The following is a 16,233-nucleotide window of genomic DNA, read 5'->3' on the forward strand; positions in this document are numbered from 1 at the left end:
TCTGCATCAAACACATTAAGCTTAATAAAAGACATTTCTTGTCACTGCTAAATGTTAATACATGAAAAAATGTTTGCACATCAATTTAAGTCATAAGGCCCAATATAAACACAAAGTAAGTAAATGAACAAGTTCGTATGGATCAGCTGGTCCACCATTTTGGCCCAGACTGAAATATCTCAACAACTATCAGCTGACTCGCCATGACATTTTGTACAAGTGTTTATCGTCACCAGAGGATGATGATCTAAAAGCTTTGGTGATACTCTGACTTTACCTCTAGCACCATCATGAGGCTGACATTTTTGTTTTTAGTGAAATTTCTCCACAGCTAGAGGGTGGATCAGCAATGAAATTTAGTATAGCCATTCATCTTCCCTAAATGATAAACTCCAACAACTGTGGTGATCTCCCCTTACTTTTCCCCCTGTGGCAACATGAATACACCAATACTTATACTAATGGACATTCCCATATGCCTCAGAAGTACTTTGTTTGGGACTTTGTACTTTGTACTTTGCATTTAGAACTAATTAGTAAATGTCTCTTTCACTTTGACAGATGAACAGAGCAGAAACTGTGGCCACAAGGCAGCAAACAAATCCATTTAAATTCCTAGGAAACCAAGAACACTGTGGTCAACTTTGAAATACGTTTCCCTCATTGATGTATTCAGAGTTTTTGCTGTAATGACTATGTTTGCTTTCCCAGGACTGTTGAGCTAATCGACATATGATGATGTTTTTCCCCTTTCAGTTATATATGCCTTCACTGAACTATTGACCTCTTCTAATCCCGCCTGTTTTCAGTGTGAGCAGTACACGATCTTAATGCTGACTCAAAATAAATGTGTCCCTCCGTCACTCATGAAGTAATGACAGCGAATAAAGTGGAATTAATGTGAATAAGTGTTTGCACTGGTATGAAGGCGTACAGCTGGCTTTTGTGCAGCATGCTGGGTTCAAAGGAGGGTTAAGAGCTGGGTAATCTGTTTGGTTGACAGCATCAAAGCGGCTGGCATCATTAATACAGTCCAAAGCTGAGGCGTTGTCACAGTGGCTCCATCCACTGTTTGTGAAGGTTACACATGAACTTGCATGTAGGTACATGTAACCGTATTTGTGTGTCCACAGAAATATGCACAAATTAGAGGAAATAATCCAGCCTTAATTGTTTAACGAAGTTGATTATATCTGTGGCACAGCGACCATTTTACTCACACAAAGACTGAAGTTTATTAGCACAACATTGTTTAAGTATATAACACTGAAGTGATGAATGCCAAATGTTTTTTTCAGTATAATGACACAGGAATAAGTCAAAGGAAAAGGCAGGAAATTATATAAGGAAATGTAAATGAATATGTAATTGTAATAACGTGCGATTGCATTAAAATGGAAGTAATACTCAAAGGCAAAATTCTAGGATGTGTCTTGCAGTTTGGCATTAGAAAAAAAAATTGAGGCTTTTCAGAAGGTGTGAGTACCTTTCTTAAAAATAACAGACAATGATTAGTGCTACTGCTGTCACTTCAAGGTATTTGGCTATTAATCTATTATAGCAACAGTTACATGGTTTCAAGAGGGAGAACAGGATTATGACCAGATTATAAAACAGTGATTTTTTTGGTCTGGGTTGTGCCCAGAAACCAAAAAATTATATATATATTTTCTTTTATCTATTCTTCCATCTCAGTTCTTTGAATTTAGACTGATGGAAATATCTGTTTCTTTAGCTGATAAATGCTCCACTATGTTCAATAGCAACTGTGCCTGTCTGCCTGCTGAGCAGGTAATGCATGTTGGGTTTTTAGAGATTTTTCTCTGAAAACAACTTTGGGCTGTGGCTGAACTTGCTATGAGAGCAGTGAAAATGAAACTCACTGTAAAACTCTGCAAAACCAAGCAAAGCTGCTAATTTGGGTGGTAATGTTCTGCAGGTACGTCACTAGTGACCAATTGTTCATGTCTCCTGGTGCCTGTCCAATGAATGCATTCGTCATTTGCTACATTTGTATTCTATTTACATAAAACTAAAGAGATACTAGTGTGTGTGTGTATGTGTGTTTGCATGCAAGCATACAGAGGGTCACGTCAACATCTCATTTATGTAATGGCTTCACATTTATCGCACCGTGACATGACTGACAGGTGGAAATGACATCACTAACATTTAAATCGTTGTCCTTCTCTCCGCAGAGTAATACGTCCTAAGTGATGCATATTCCACCAACAAGCTATTTCTACATACTCTTGTGTACTTCATCTTTACTCCGCTTTTCTCAAAAACACACACACACACATGCTTTAATCCCCCTCTCACTTTCTGCATTTCATTTTACTGTCCCCACAACCCCACAGTGTCACTGCGCTATCCAATTGGCATAATTGAGCCAGGTCAGATGATAGAGACCTATGACAATCAATGCAGGTGAAATAAAAAACAGCTCCCAGTTATTACTTTTGGCCTTTACCAACGTCAATCAATGCTCCTCCCCTACACACACACACACACACAGTCAGTCAGTTTAACAGACTGGGACGGTTTGCTTTATTTCAACAAAACGTTTGACGTCTCAGAAAGAGGAGTGAAAAGACACAAGGAGGTGAGGGCAGTGGAGGAAGAGGAGGAGGAGGAGGTTCTTCAGTAGTATCAGAGCTGAGATAGATGAGATGTGACAGGCTGCCACTCTTCTCAACACCTTCTCATCAGCATGACACAGCTGTCACAGCCCTATTTCAGGAAAATTAAACAGCCTTACGGTAAACTGGCCTGCCTTGGTGGGGGTGGGGGGCTGGAGGAGTGAGCAGTGCGTGTGTGTGAGTATGTGTGTGTGTGAAAACGAATAAGCTTGTAGTATGCAGATGGGCTTTCTGCTTCTCTCCTCCCTCAATCTGTTCCCCTCCCTGTAAGCACCATCCTCTCCTTTTGACATGGTAATGGGTCCAAATTGATGAAGACACTTCACTCATTCGGTGACAACTCTACTGGCAAGCGACATAAACACTTCCTCCACGCCTCCTCATCCATCACCCACAAGGCCCCTCCCCTCTCCCTGCTTGGCATTGGCTGGGCGGCGAGATGTTTAATCAGCTAATTTGCTCTTCTTTGGCCATCGTTAATGACCGTGCCACCTCTGGATTATCTTGTCATCCCATCCTCTTAATCAGCACTGATGAACTGCTCATCAAACTATTATCCTCCTTTTGCCTTTGACATGCTTAGCAAAGGTTATAGGCCTGTAATTAAAACTAATCTGCTGGGTCACATTTCTCTCTTAAACTGGCAGAATGGAGGTGGGTTCAGGGGCATTTTGAGAGACCTCAACTTTTCACTGCATTGCATCACAAATACAAGAAAAAATATCTTCTTCTTCTTCTTTTTTTTTTTTTAGAAAAAATTGCTGCAAATTAACAAACACAACGGGCACAATCCTCTGTGCCACAAATACAAGAGCAGGCAGAGAAGTGCGACATATTCACCATTCTTGGTTTGTTCCTGTTTTGTTTATTTGCAGCAGTTTCTCACCAAATTCTGCTTATATGTTATTAAAGTATCAACATGTCTGTGTATGTCTTCTTGAACATCATTCGTGCACTTTCTGCACACATTTCCTCATAGACACACCAGACTCATATTCTTTGTAAATCTAAAAATACTTGGCCAATAAATCTAATTCTGATTTATGTGCTTTTGTTTTCTTAAACTGCAGCGAGGTGAGGTCTGTTGGCCACCATATATTTCTAAAGAAAATTCAATTTGTAAGATGAAAACTGGAGTAAAGGTATGAAGAGGTGTGAAAAATGGCTAAATCGCTATGCTATCCTTAATAAAAAAAATTTAAAAAATCAAACAACAGAATGACCATTTTCTTAGTGTGCTGTCATGACCTTACAAAGCCTCATTTGTTTAGAGGTGAGATGGTGAATAGCTCCCTTGATTTTTCCCATAGTCACCACTATAAGGTTAGAACCACATGCCACTGCTTATAATCAAATATTATCCATTAGCATAAACACAGAATTCACTGCTATTGAACTTCTTCCTCCACAAAAAAAGACTCTTATCACAGTATTTTTCACCTTCCGAGCATTATACCAATTAGACACTTTGGACTGTTATCGGTACTCATATGGTCATCATTATGCCAGTTATCAGCCATGATGGGATAATCCACATTAAATACATTTTTTTGGTCATTAAAAAAAATCAGTGTCTCCATCATCAGTTAAATATGTTCGTGGCAAGCTGTTAACTCATGTATCTGTGATTTTAAAGCTGGTGAAAACAGAGAGCCAATATTGATTGGTACTTGATAACATCAGATAATCAAAGTTGAAGTATGAGACTGGTACTCAGCTCACTGAGCCTGCATCATGGACACAATTCATTCAACTCTAGACTAGGCTGCTTCAGCACAACGATGCAGCTACACTGTAGGTGAAAGAGCTGTGATGCCTTTAAAAGAATTCATAACATCCAACCTGTACTGACCTTATACAGCAAATAAAAACTATCGATCCTGCCTCCCCAACTCCCACTTTAAAAGACTTATTGTGGAGCTCCATTTCATCTAATCACTTGGCAAAAGAGTCCAGGGTCTAAATAAAGAAAGAATAAATAAAAAGTCCCCGGGCCAACGTGTTGCTCTCACCTTTGCAGATGAAATTACCCGAAAAGCTGTTACAAATCAATATAATCAATGCAATCAGCTAACTGACACAGGCAATCTCCTGCCAGTAAGTAAAATACCCCCGGCGGGGATCTTTCAATCTCTAGTGCCATAATTGCCCCCAAGGGCGACGTTAGGGTGTAGCATTTTGTACACTTAATTAAATTAGTGAGCTCTGTGGACAGGGTGGGTTGCCGATCTCACAGAGAACGGATAGGTCTGGCCCTGTGCCAGTAATTAAGGCAATACCTTTCCTGATTACGCCAATCCCCCTTAATGAACTCATTATGCATTTTAACCCAAACACTCCCATGAATTAATGAGCACAAAGAAAGCTCCTGGATGGAAAGAACGCCCCGATCACGAACGCAGGCCATAACTCATCCACTCAACGGGGTAGACGTAATGTCCATATTTCTCTCTCTTTCAGCTGCAGCCAAGGCTAATTTGGACTTGAGTGACAGCAAAAGTTCTGGGTCTGAGCACGTAAAGCTTTAAAGAAATAAGATCCCACGTCTGGCAAGTAACAACAGAAACTTTACAGGACGACTTTAAAGGGTCTCACTGGAATCATATCTGAATTCACTGTATTTAGGAAACTTTTGTACGGTCATTTTGCACAGATAAGATGACACGCTCGCACCCTCATGGGGGTCCAAACATATGTGTAAAATGATTTAAAGAGCCCTAGGAACACTGTGGGGTGGGAGCCGCTCTGCGCTGACCCATAATGCTTTGCTAATTAAATAATTCACTAATTGATTCATCGCCAAATCAATAAAGCCTGCAGATGGTTTATGGTGTGAGAGCTAAAGTGTGTTTGTGTTTGAGGACTGGAGTTGGATTACAAATGGAATACACACACACACACACAGAGCATCCCCCTAACTGAATGACAAGCAAAAGCACTTGAAATTGGTGCTAAAATGTAGGCGAACATTGAGTTGACCTTGTGCTTGTGTTGTATGACATCATTTCAGCCCCTCACAGGCAAATGATGGGTGGGGGCGGAGTGTGACAGTGAGTGTGTGTATGTGTGTGTGTGTGTGTGTGGGTACACGTTGAACCCATAAACACAGCTCCATCCTGAATCCAGTCCCAGGAGAGTCTGGGGGTTTGTAGGTGGGCCTGAGGAGGAAATCAGCTGGGATATCATTAATTAAAGTGTAATGAATCCTTTGGGTGTTTGTGTATAAAAGGGCATCTGCACTGTAAATATGTGGTATGCTGTGTATACTTTATGACCGGTCATTTGGGTGCGTGCGTTTGTGCCCGGTAAGGTAGGAATTACCTTTGAAAGTAATTGGGACAGCACTGAAGTGGGACATCTCCCTGGTCTGAGCAGATGTACGAGTTGTAAATTCAGCTGCATGAGCAGTTTGATATTTGTTTTCAAGCAAGTCTGCACAAACACACACACACAAACACACAGAGAGACGCAGTGAATGGTCACCAGTGCTCAAACCTGTCAGACGAAGGTTGTACTTGTCTGTTAATTTATCTAAGACTGTGCTAAGATCATTGAAAAAAAAAACTGCTTTAACAATGCTCTAAATGAACAGTTACACTGAAATTATTCATAAACAACTCTCTATCTTTAAACAGAAACATCTGTTACTTCTTTTAACTATCACCTACACAAAAGAAAACACATTTTCAAGAAATTAATTTTACTTTAAGTGGCACTCTTTGCAAAACTTTGTGGTCGCCCGCGCACTTCACACAGACTACTGAACATTATACGCTGGTATATCAACTCTTCTGGCACTGGAAACTGGCTGCAAGGATTTGCTGGTTATGTCGGGAACTGATAGGGCTGGACACCACTGATAAGGCCTGGCATCCAGTCGATGGTCCAGTTTATTCTAATGGTTTTGGATGGAATTAAAATCAGGGCTCTGTGCAGGCCAGTCAAGTTCAAGCTCAGCGCTAAATCTGGCACAGAGGAACAGGTCTAATTCAACTGGAAAGGGTCTTCCCAAACTGGTGGTACAAAGTTGGAAGGGAAATGTCACATTGCTCACTTGCTCACTGCAGAATTAAGATTTCCCTGAGCTGGAAATTGTTCCTCTTCTACCAAACTTCACAGTTGGCACGGTGAAGGGAGAGAGGAAGCATTCTCCTGAGACACGCAGATAGTAAAAGGTGATTCGTCATTTGAATATAACAACACATGTAAACTGTTCCAGGGTCCGATGGCTGTGTGTTTTATTCCACTCCATCCGATGACTGCACATGGTGAACTTAGGCTACAGTGATCATGTCACGAACGTCTAGAACTCGATAGTGAATGCTGACAAAGGACCAGTTACTTTTACGTACCTCAGCGCTCGGCAGTCCCATTTTGTGAGCCTTTGTGGCCCATTGGTTCACAGCTGAGCTGTTGTGGCTTCTAGACATCTCAGCATTGTAACATGGAACAGTAATCACAGGTGAATCAGGCTGATGGATGTATCCTATGTGATCAGGCCATCATCATGTGGTCTATCTATAGCCTATGGTGTAGCTTCAGAGCCTACACAGTCACTGTAAGTAAGGTGTAACTCCAAATGCAGACATTTAGCTTTAGTTAAATTACTTTACAGATGAATAATTTACAAATAAAATATCAATTTAAATAATAAAATATGATGCTCTGTTATAGATTCAACTGCACAACTGTGTATAAAATTGTTAGAATTAGCTCCACTGATCAAACGCTACTTACACAGAAATGTATCAGGAATAATAATCCAATAATATTATATATAAAGTTGTGTAACTCTCAGAGGGGAACTTTATATGCTTTAAATACATTTTGCTAATAATACATGCATTCTTTCACTTACTTGTGATGGATAGTTTTATATTGCTTTACTACCACCCTCACCTGAATAAAGGATCTTAATACTTCTACCATCACCTAGAGCAGGGCAGAAATTTGATTCGCTGATGTATTGGAAAGATGGCGTCCTACGTGCCACACTTCAAACTCCTCGGTATGACCTTAATGTTTGTCTGTGGCGATTTCATACTTGTATGTTTGACTGTATGCAGCTGAACCCACCAATTACAAATACTTTTGGGCGTATTGTGTGCATCAGGCAGGCTATGTAACAAAAGTATTTCACATGCTTTTCTTGACCGACTACTATTTAAATATAGGTTGCTGTTGTATTTCACAATTATATTAAAAACTGTATACTCAGTGCTACATATTTAATATTTATTTATCCTTTACTGTGCAGAGAATAAGAGATGAAACATAATTTTAACAGAATTCTCCATAATCAAATAACAGACTTAAAATATCTGTGAACTTCACCAGTACACTTCAATTGCTTTGTTTACCAGCAGCGTGATACCAGGATTAGTTCACCATTAACAGCTACACAAAAATTAATAGTCATTTGACATATCCAAACTTAGGGTTAAAAAGATAATATACTTTAACAGTATGTCAATTACCATTCCAACAATTAACTGCATTAACTATCGAGGACCTTTTTCAGTTCTAACATGGTCCAATTACAGTCACAAAAGCATAAATCTTAACTGAAATGCCCCAAAGTTTAATTTATCTAATAATAATTTTAAAGGTACCATTTAGGTCTAGTAGGAAAGACCATCAGACCCTTTGAGACGTGGGTGAACCCTGAGAGAACAGAAGTGTCAGACCATGTTTACACATGACAGGAAACCCAGAATTTAACAGCATAGCTGGAATGGACAATACTTAACTGTTCAAAAACACAACACAGTGAAAACTGAAGTTTAAAAAAAGATTAAACTGCAATGGTAAATATGACAATGACTTTGACTTACAGTTAATAAAAACACTTCTAAGTTCATTTTTCTATTGTTGTATAGTAACACCTGACCCCTTCTCTTTGATTTTCTTCTTTTTTGTGTGTAAGCAGATACTTTCTTCTGTGTTTTATGAAGGGCCCATTCTCACATTACCGACTATACAGACAGAAACATGGTCGATCGCCATGATAATACGTTTGTGGAGCAGGGGACTGTGATGCTGGAGCACCTCTGTGTGTTCAAATGCAGCATTGCAAGTGAGGAGCACTCAGCCTCTTAACTTCTCCCCAGTGGAGACAAACGTGTGAGTGACAGTGTGGGGAAGAGCCAAAGGCGAAGTTGTACATTGGTAAATACAGCATATGTGCAACTACAAGATGTCGCACACACATAACTCAAGAATTAAGATGAAAGATAAAGGGAACTGGCCCATCTTGGTAGGGAATGTAATCTGATATGCATTGAACTCAGGTAGCTTCATCCAACAGAAAGTCTGACAACCTTTTATGTTGTCCCTTTTCTTGTAAAAATAAAAAAAAATCCAAACTACAATTTTAAGACAAAAATGTGTTCTTTCTTTCTTATTTCTTTTATAGGAATACACTTATTTCCTAAGGCTCCAGCCAGGGACCTGTTAGCTTAGCTTAGCATTAAGACTGGAAAGAGGGGGAAACAGCTAGCCAGGTTCTGTCCAGGCAAGATAATCCACCTAGCAGTATTTCTAAAGCTCACTAATTAACATGTAAAATCTTTTTCATTTAATCCAAAACTAAAATGTAAAGTAATAACCCTGTACATAAACACCCCCTACAGCCACCAACCACTTGTTTTTACATTTTGGCTTTTGAACAGCTTAAACAAACAGATATAACAGGATAACTAGTGAGTTTCAGTTAGCTAGCTTTAGACAGGGCTAGGTTTGCTGTTTCCCCTTTTTTCCAGTCTTAATGCTAAACTAAGCTAAAATAAGCTAAGCTAAGCTATGGGGTTGCTGGCACCAGCTACACACTGAATTGACAGACATATCCATCTTCTCACACAACTCTCGGAGAAACCGAATATGCCCGTGTTTCACCATGTCAAACTGTCCCTTTAAAATTACAAGGTAAAGCCACTTTGTTTTTACACGTAACATTTGACCCTTGCCAAACTACTCACATTGCAGGGTCAAACTACAATTAAGGCCTTTTAGATTCTTTTGATCATTGGGTAAGCTTATACGGATTACAAAAGCCCACTGTGATGTGCAGGTTAGGTTGAATCATTCAAACTAAAAGCTGATACTGTTGCCAAGCTCAGTCAAGGTGAATGAAAGTCTATACCTGGGCTTTTACACAACACTCAATAAATTAAAGGAATATTTTCAAACCTAAATAAAAGACGATTATTTGTGCGCGCAATGGTCTCCAAGAGCCCGCATCTAGTGCACCGTGCAAAATCAGACCATGTTGGTTTGGGTGTTGGGGCTGCGACTCTGCAGGTCCTGTACCTGGTCAAGAACCCAGCTGATGTTTGGTCTCTCCTGGGGGTTTGACACCATTATGGAGCTGAGCAGCATCTGCAGGCCCTCTGAGTAACTGTTCACAAGACAGACAGACACCAAATTAGAACAACCTTATGTCTGATGCAGACTGTATCTGCAGCTGCTATTTAAGTGGCTATTTAAGGAAAGTTCCAGTAGAAAAAAGGCAGTAAGAGAAACTGTTACATCAATTGGAAACTTTCTTCAAGTTACACTGTCAGAAAAAGTTACAGTATGAAAACTGACCTGCAAGGCTGTGGGATGGTTACTGGATTCTGGACAGCGAGGGCAACACTGTCCCCCTTCTGGAATACCAGGTCGTATGGTCCCTCCAACATCATCATGCAGTAAAGCACACAGCCAAGTGACTGGAGGAGCACAGGAACCACAACAGAAAAGATGTATTCAGTGACAGAAGCAGCACAATGACTTAAGAAGCATATATAAGTCAGGGGGTGATGAATACAAGGCTTTACCCAGATATCAGTGCGCTCATCTATAATGCAGTGGCTCTCTACATTGAAGAGTTCAGGAGCCCTGTAGGAAATGGTGCACCGCTGGGCTGCCCAGTCCTGTATGGTCATGGCTTCTCTGCTACCTCTAACCTGTAATAAATTTAGTTTTATCAGAATATTCACTGGGTAAGGATCATTTAGAGGAGATACTTTCATGACTGGATATTTTCAGTACATATGTTACCTATGACTCTTGAAATGTTATGTAAATACTCATTCTATAACCCTTACCTCAATCCTGGCACGGTTCATGGAGCCCAGGTCCATCAGAACTGGCCTGTCATCCTCATCCAGAAGCACATTTGTAGGCTTCAGATCTCTGTCAAATCATAGCAGACACATGTCATGTGTTCAGTTGTCTGCAATGAACACATATGACACATGATTTTCTGACAAACAGTAGCATCTCATTGATTGGGCTTTTAGCACAATTCCTGTTTTGGATATCTCTGCTAAATTAAATGTCAATGACAAAGTAAATGTATTTCAGAAGATGAAGGATCAATTACACAAGTGGAATACCTTCATTAGGGCATAAACTGTGATACACTATCCTCAACTAATCCTCAGTAGGTGTTCTACTTTAAGTGCTGACTGGCAAGGTGCCCCAGTTTCTGCACAGTCCATATTAATTTCTTTTTAACCCAAACTATGAAGTGAAACAAACTAAATGTCATTTTGCATAACAAAAGTCTGCTGTTTTTGCTTGGTAAATTAAAAATTAGACATGGCAAAGTGCTGCAAAACATTTAACATAAAACATTTTCTAGACAGTGTTCCGTTTTTGATGCATATATAAATTAAGAGCTTAAAAAAAATAAATAAATAAAAAAAATATATATATAGAATTTATTCACTTTTCTGACAGAGAGCAATTTGATTAATTTACCACACATTCAGTTAGGCACCAGAAAACAGTATTTCAAGTTCTATTTTGAATATTGATTGATTAAAAAAAAAAAAAACAGCAGAGTGTCATTCATATTTTGAAATTGAACGCTAATAAATTGCTAGCCTAACCAGTGTCTGATTCACCAACTATTTTAGTGAGAGTAAATGAGTGAGCTCCTCTTATCAATATTAATATGGTATTTCACATCAGAGTCAGTGACCAATTTATTTGGGTGAATCCATGGAAAAAGATGATCAGTTACCCAAATGGCTTACAGACAGACAGACAGACACTGGTATGGCACTCCAAGTTAGCATAAGTGTCTTTTCACTGGTTTTGTGCATAGAAATGTGCATGTGTATGTGGAGAGAGAGATTACCTGTGTGCAAAGCCTTTTTCATGAATGGCCTTGAGTCCAGAGCAGATGCCACGGAAAATTTGCAGAATCTGTTTTTCAGGCATGGAGCTCCCCTTGTCTCTTAGCTTCTCCAGAACAGACCACAGACTGCCTTTCTGCTCAGACAAATGCACCAACATATCAAAGTCAGACATTTTCTCTCAATGATATTTTTGCTATAATAAATGCTGCACTTACTTACACTTATATAAGGAAGAAGCAACCAGGCTTCACTCTTGCCTCCACGATCAACAAAGGTGTGTGCGACCAGGTTCAAGATGTTGGGATGATTAAACATCTGATGCATTTCCACTTCTGTCTGAGCCTCCTGTCGGCCTTCACGGTCATGGCACAGGATCCTCTTCAGGGCATAGAATCGCCCATCTTTTGCCCCCTCAACCAGATCAACATAACTGAACCCACTGAAGAGAGAACACAGAGAGATCAGATCAGTTTGGCATTAAATTGTAAAGCAAGTAATATTCCATATTTGTTTTGTCAACAAATCCCATAAAAAGATTAATATCAACAGTACATTAGTCAGTCTTTCAGTACTTTCTGATATCCCTAGTCCATCTGTGGGTCTCAGTCAGGTACTGCATTTTTCAGAAAAAGTAATAAATTGTGTAATTATGGGGGACTATTTCAGACTAAATTTGGGTGAGTAAGTTTGTATCTGCTGCAGCCGGATGGTGCATGTAGGACTGACTCAAAAAAAGTGCTCATGTTCATAGTGATAAGGAAAGCTGTCACGTTGTGTCACAGTGAGGCTCAATGGTGTATATTGATGTATGTGTATTTTTAGGACAAAAATGGAGGTCAGACAAATATAAAATATTAGCACACTTAACCATGGAGGTGAAGTTAAACTAGGTTTAAAACGTATAACATGCAGTCTTACCCTTCATCTAGTTTCTGGACAAAGTAATATTTTTTGTTATCGATGGTGATGGAACCACGGGAGCATACGCACAGGGTCTGCCCCATCTTGACTGGTTCATTGTTTAACACCAAGCTTTTAAAAGGGCCTGGGAGAAAGAGGACAAATAAAAGTTATTTGAGTCAGGCAGTCAGAAAAATACACACAGAGAGATGCATTGTTACTTAAAAGCTAACTGAAAGCAAACTGCGAGGTCTACTGAAGGAAAATATATGTTGCGACACTTTATAAAATGTAACAGTTCATGTTTGTTGTCTGTTAGCTTAGCTAATGTTAACGTGAGCATAGCAACTCTCAGGCTCCAAGAGCCAAAATACGACATTAACATCGATTTTTAACGTTAACCCCAATAGCCAAGTATTTTTAACTCTCTGACACAATGGGCAGCTAAAAAAAGATATACCGCTGCCATAATCGACGCTGTTGTGTCTTTAATCTTACCAGTTAGCTTTCAGTTTACCAAGTTAGCTCTGTCTTATTTCCTCCATGTTCTTCTTCTTTTATAAACAATACACGGAGCTTCAAGGAGACGAGCGACGCCTGCCGGAGAGTCTGAGAGGCGCACTGATGGCGGATTACGAGCACAACGGAAAGGGTTGCACCGACGACGGAGGTGATATTTGAGCTATTTTAACGTATAAAAATATGTTGAGAAATAAGCAGTATTTGGAGTTTGCTTGACTTGCTGCCTACCCATTAAAACTGGCCACAACTAACGTTAAACAGAAGAAATGTCTGTACAACTTCACTGAGCTAATGCAATGTTAGCAACGTATCATTGCCTAGCTAATGCTAATGTGAAGTAACTTAACATTGTATTAACATTATCAGTGTAGGTATGGACATTTAGGCTGTCTTTAACTACTGAGCTAAAGTTACTGCTAATATTAGCCAGACAATAAAGCTATAAAGAGACCCTCTTCCAGGAGACAGGTGTCTTGTTGACTTGTTAGCATGGCGTTAGCCTAGCTAGTGTTCTGTTGATAACTTAAGCTAGTTAGCGCAGGTTAACAATGTTGATATTAGCTGGTTTCAGATTCTGCGTACAGTACCCAGTAGTTAACTTAAACCGTGTTATTATCACTACTCTCTGCACACACAGTCCCCACGTAGACTTATAAAACAGTAAATACATGAATGAGTGGAACCTAAATTACCTTTGGTTCATTGATGGCTAGAAACGTAGCCTGACAGGTAAAGGTGATAGCTCTTATTATACTCCAGTTCTCAGAAAACAGTTGTTCACCTTGGTGAGTTGTCTTGCCTCAAGCAGGGCCGCAGGAGGAGGGAGGCAGAGTGAAAACTAAGCCTGTCTCTTGTAGCACTGTGGGAGGAGAGGGGACTGCAGTCAAACGCACATCCCAGCATCTCACACCTGAGGATGAAGATGAGTCCTCAGCAGACCCACCAGCACCCTGCAAAGTCTCCAAAATAGGCTTTAGCATGAGCAGTCAGATGGGGAAGAAGTCGAACCCCATATCTATCAAACTTGGAGCAACAGTGAGTGTGTAACAATGCATATTAACTGCTTGCACAGACTGTTCGTGATAAACAGTTGCTGGAAGAGTTAGTCATGAGTCTGTTGATATAACTAATCACTTAATCATTCAATTCATTTACCAAGTAAAATATAAATAAAAGCAAATATTTGCTGGTTAAGCTTTCCAATTTGAGGATTTGCTGCTTTTCTTCTGCATCTTATGAAGACTGTAAAGATGTGTGATACTGCAAAGCTGTGTTGCTGCATTTTTTTTTTTCACTAAATGTTGTGTCTCCAACCTGCTGTAGAAGCCCAAAGAGCCTGTACCATCGCTCCCTCCAAAAAAGCCAGGGCTGGCATCTGTTTTTAATGAAGATGATGATGTAAGTATGCATGCACACAATAATGGCATGGGAGTATAAATGCACAAATAACAAATAAGTAGATGTTGACTGTAACTTTCTCTTGACATGCAGAGTGAACCTGAGGAGATGCCTCCAGAAGCAAAGATGAGGATGAAGAACATTGGCAGGTATATGTTCACACATATACATGATGTACTTGATAATTGTTTCCTCAGCATCAGCTTTTACCAAAGCATTCAGCTTTTTAATCTTCTTAAATTAATTGCTATACTGCTAGTTACACGTGTCTGAGTTTGAAGTGACAAATCTGCTAACTTTTCAGGGAGACTCCAACATCTGCTGGACCTAATTCCTTCAACAAGGGCAAGCAAGGCTTCTCTGATCATCAAAAACTTTGGGAGAGGAAGCTGAAGGCCCAAGCAGACAAACTGTAAATGACTACCTGATTTTTTGTCACTAATGGATAAGTTTGTATAGGTTAAAACACATCAGAGCTATATATCAAGGCTCAAATGATTCCTCGCTGTAACCACAGTTTTGACAACCTCACACCTTTGTAGACATGCAATGAAGAATAATTTAAGCCTTTTATGATACTCTGTGACTGAACTCACGATTGCATGTCTAACCACTACCGGCTGATGGTAACTGAGAGGAGAGACAGCAGGCCCCTGTGATAAAGAGGTGCAGAGTGCTGTGATGAAGAAGTGGGCCAAACAAATTAGCCAGAATTTTGCTTAAACTGTATAAAATTAGCTACAGTTGCTTCTTGCTGGCTAATGAAAAAAATCAAGCATCTTAGAGCCTTCATGCCCCTTTTTGCGACGTGCTTGTTCCTATCTGAAGCTGGTTGGGTGTGGTCCTGAGCAAGCTCTTAATTTTACTTGTCTAATATTTGTGTAAAAATGTACATAGAAGTGTGATAATGTTTTATTTTTAAATCCACACATGGGAGTGTGAGTTTGAGCGTTATGTTAACGTGCAGAGCAAGTTGGGCATAGATGAGAGAGATTGATTTTGTTTCATTTAGTTTCACAAGGTCAGTGTACAACCCTTTGTTTTCATCAGCTGTGCCACCTCATAGGCAGTCGTTTGTGTGATTTTTAGGTTTCCTTTTACATTTGGCTTTTGTGCAAGTACTTGTGGTTTTGCTTACTCAACACTGACTTTGTTCTTTTTATCTGAATCTGGCAAACTTACTGTACAAATGTGGCTGTTTTCATCTTTATGGTCACAAATGAAGGACTGATATCTGATATGTGTTTTAGTTGACAGCTGTGTGAAGATAAGAATCATACAGCTGGCACAGTCCTATCCAGTGATTTCTGGGTGGTTAAAGTATAGTTTAGCAATTAGTTACTCACATTTACAAATACTTTTCGTTGGCACTTTAACATCAGAAACACATTTCATAAATATAACCCCATTCTTTTTAATTTAGATAAATGTGGTACCTCATTGACTTCTCCTGTGCCTGAAACTCTTTTTTGGAAAATCCCCTCTGTCAAAATCTAAACTTCAAATCTCTCTGTGGGTTACCTCACTGTTGTGCTGAATTTCCCAAAAGAACTACATCTATATCCACTGCTGTGAACTGTTTTGTCAAACAGAACTCTCTTGAACATGCTTAAAAGCCAGTCAAATAAAAATTTTGGATTATA

At 39.6% G+C, this 16,233-nt stretch overlaps 2 protein-coding genes across 5 annotated transcripts; one reads left to right on the forward strand and one right to left on the reverse strand.

Annotated features, from left to right (window-relative positions):
- Positions 1 to 7,863: 7,863 nt before the first annotated feature.
- Positions 7,864 to 13,996, reverse strand: stk16 (serine/threonine kinase 16). 3 transcript variants are annotated; one of them, XM_018683712.2, is made up of 8 exons: positions 13,885 to 13,996; positions 12,689 to 12,815; positions 11,990 to 12,209; positions 11,770 to 11,903; positions 10,730 to 10,817; positions 10,460 to 10,588; positions 10,230 to 10,351; positions 7,864 to 10,038 (listed from the first exon to the last, which is right to left on the reverse strand). In XM_018683712.2, the coding sequence occupies exons 2-8, from the start codon at positions 12,772 to 12,774 to the stop codon at positions 9,900 to 9,902; spliced, it is 918 nt and encodes a 305-aa protein (XP_018539228.1). In that variant the 5' UTR covers positions 12,775 to 12,815; positions 13,885 to 13,996; the 3' UTR covers positions 7,864 to 9,899. The 3 variants fall into 3 exon arrangements, with proteins under 3 accessions (XP_018539228.1, XP_018539226.1, XP_018539227.1); XM_018683710.2 differs by lacking the exon at positions 13,885 to 13,996 and adding an exon at positions 13,169 to 13,284; XM_018683711.2 differs by lacking the exon at positions 13,885 to 13,996 and adding an exon at positions 13,131 to 13,219.
- LOC108887964 (PEST proteolytic signal-containing nuclear protein) lies at positions 13,190 to 16,233 on the forward strand. Of its 2 annotated transcripts, none has more exons than XM_018683714.2 (5): positions 13,190 to 13,340; positions 14,001 to 14,227; positions 14,516 to 14,590; positions 14,684 to 14,739; positions 14,895 to 16,233. In XM_018683714.2, exons 1-5 carry the CDS (start codon positions 13,214 to 13,216, stop codon positions 15,004 to 15,006), a joined length of 597 nt encoding a protein of 198 aa, XP_018539230.2. In that variant the 5' UTR covers positions 13,190 to 13,213; the 3' UTR covers positions 15,007 to 16,233. The 2 variants fall into 2 exon arrangements, with proteins under 2 accessions (XP_018539230.2, XP_018539229.1); XM_018683713.2 differs by having other exon boundaries at positions 13,248 to 13,340; positions 13,998 to 14,227.

This window comes from Lates calcarifer, linkage group LG2, assembly GCF_001640805.2.
Source record: "Lates calcarifer isolate ASB-BC8 linkage group LG2, TLL_Latcal_v3, whole genome shotgun sequence".
NCBI classification, from domain to species: domain Eukaryota; kingdom Metazoa; phylum Chordata; class Actinopteri; family Centropomidae; genus Lates; species Lates calcarifer.

Coding starts and splice junctions, on each gene's coding strand:
- LOC108887964 (XM_018683714.2), top strand. CDS start 13,214: ATGTTCTTCTTCTTTTATAAACAATACACGGAGCTTCAAGGAGACGAG. Junction 13,341..14,000: donor GGGTTGCACCGACGACGGAG/GTGATATTTGAG, acceptor TGCCTCAAGCAG/GGCCGCAGGAGGAGGGAGGC. Junction 14,591..14,683: donor TTTTTAATGAAGATGATGAT/GTAAGTATGCAT, acceptor CTTGACATGCAG/AGTGAACCTGAGGAGATGCC.
- stk16 (XM_018683712.2), bottom strand. CDS start 12,774: ATGGGGCAGACCCTGTGCGTATGCTCCCGTGGTTCCATCACCATCGAT. Junction 10,589..10,729: donor TGAACCGTGCCAGGATTGAG/GTAAGGGTTATA, acceptor AATTTATTACAG/GTTAGAGGTAGCAGAGAAGC. Junction 10,039..10,229: donor ACCATCCCACAGCCTTGCAG/GTCAGTTTTCAT, acceptor TCTTGTGAACAG/TTACTCAGAGGGCCTGCAGA.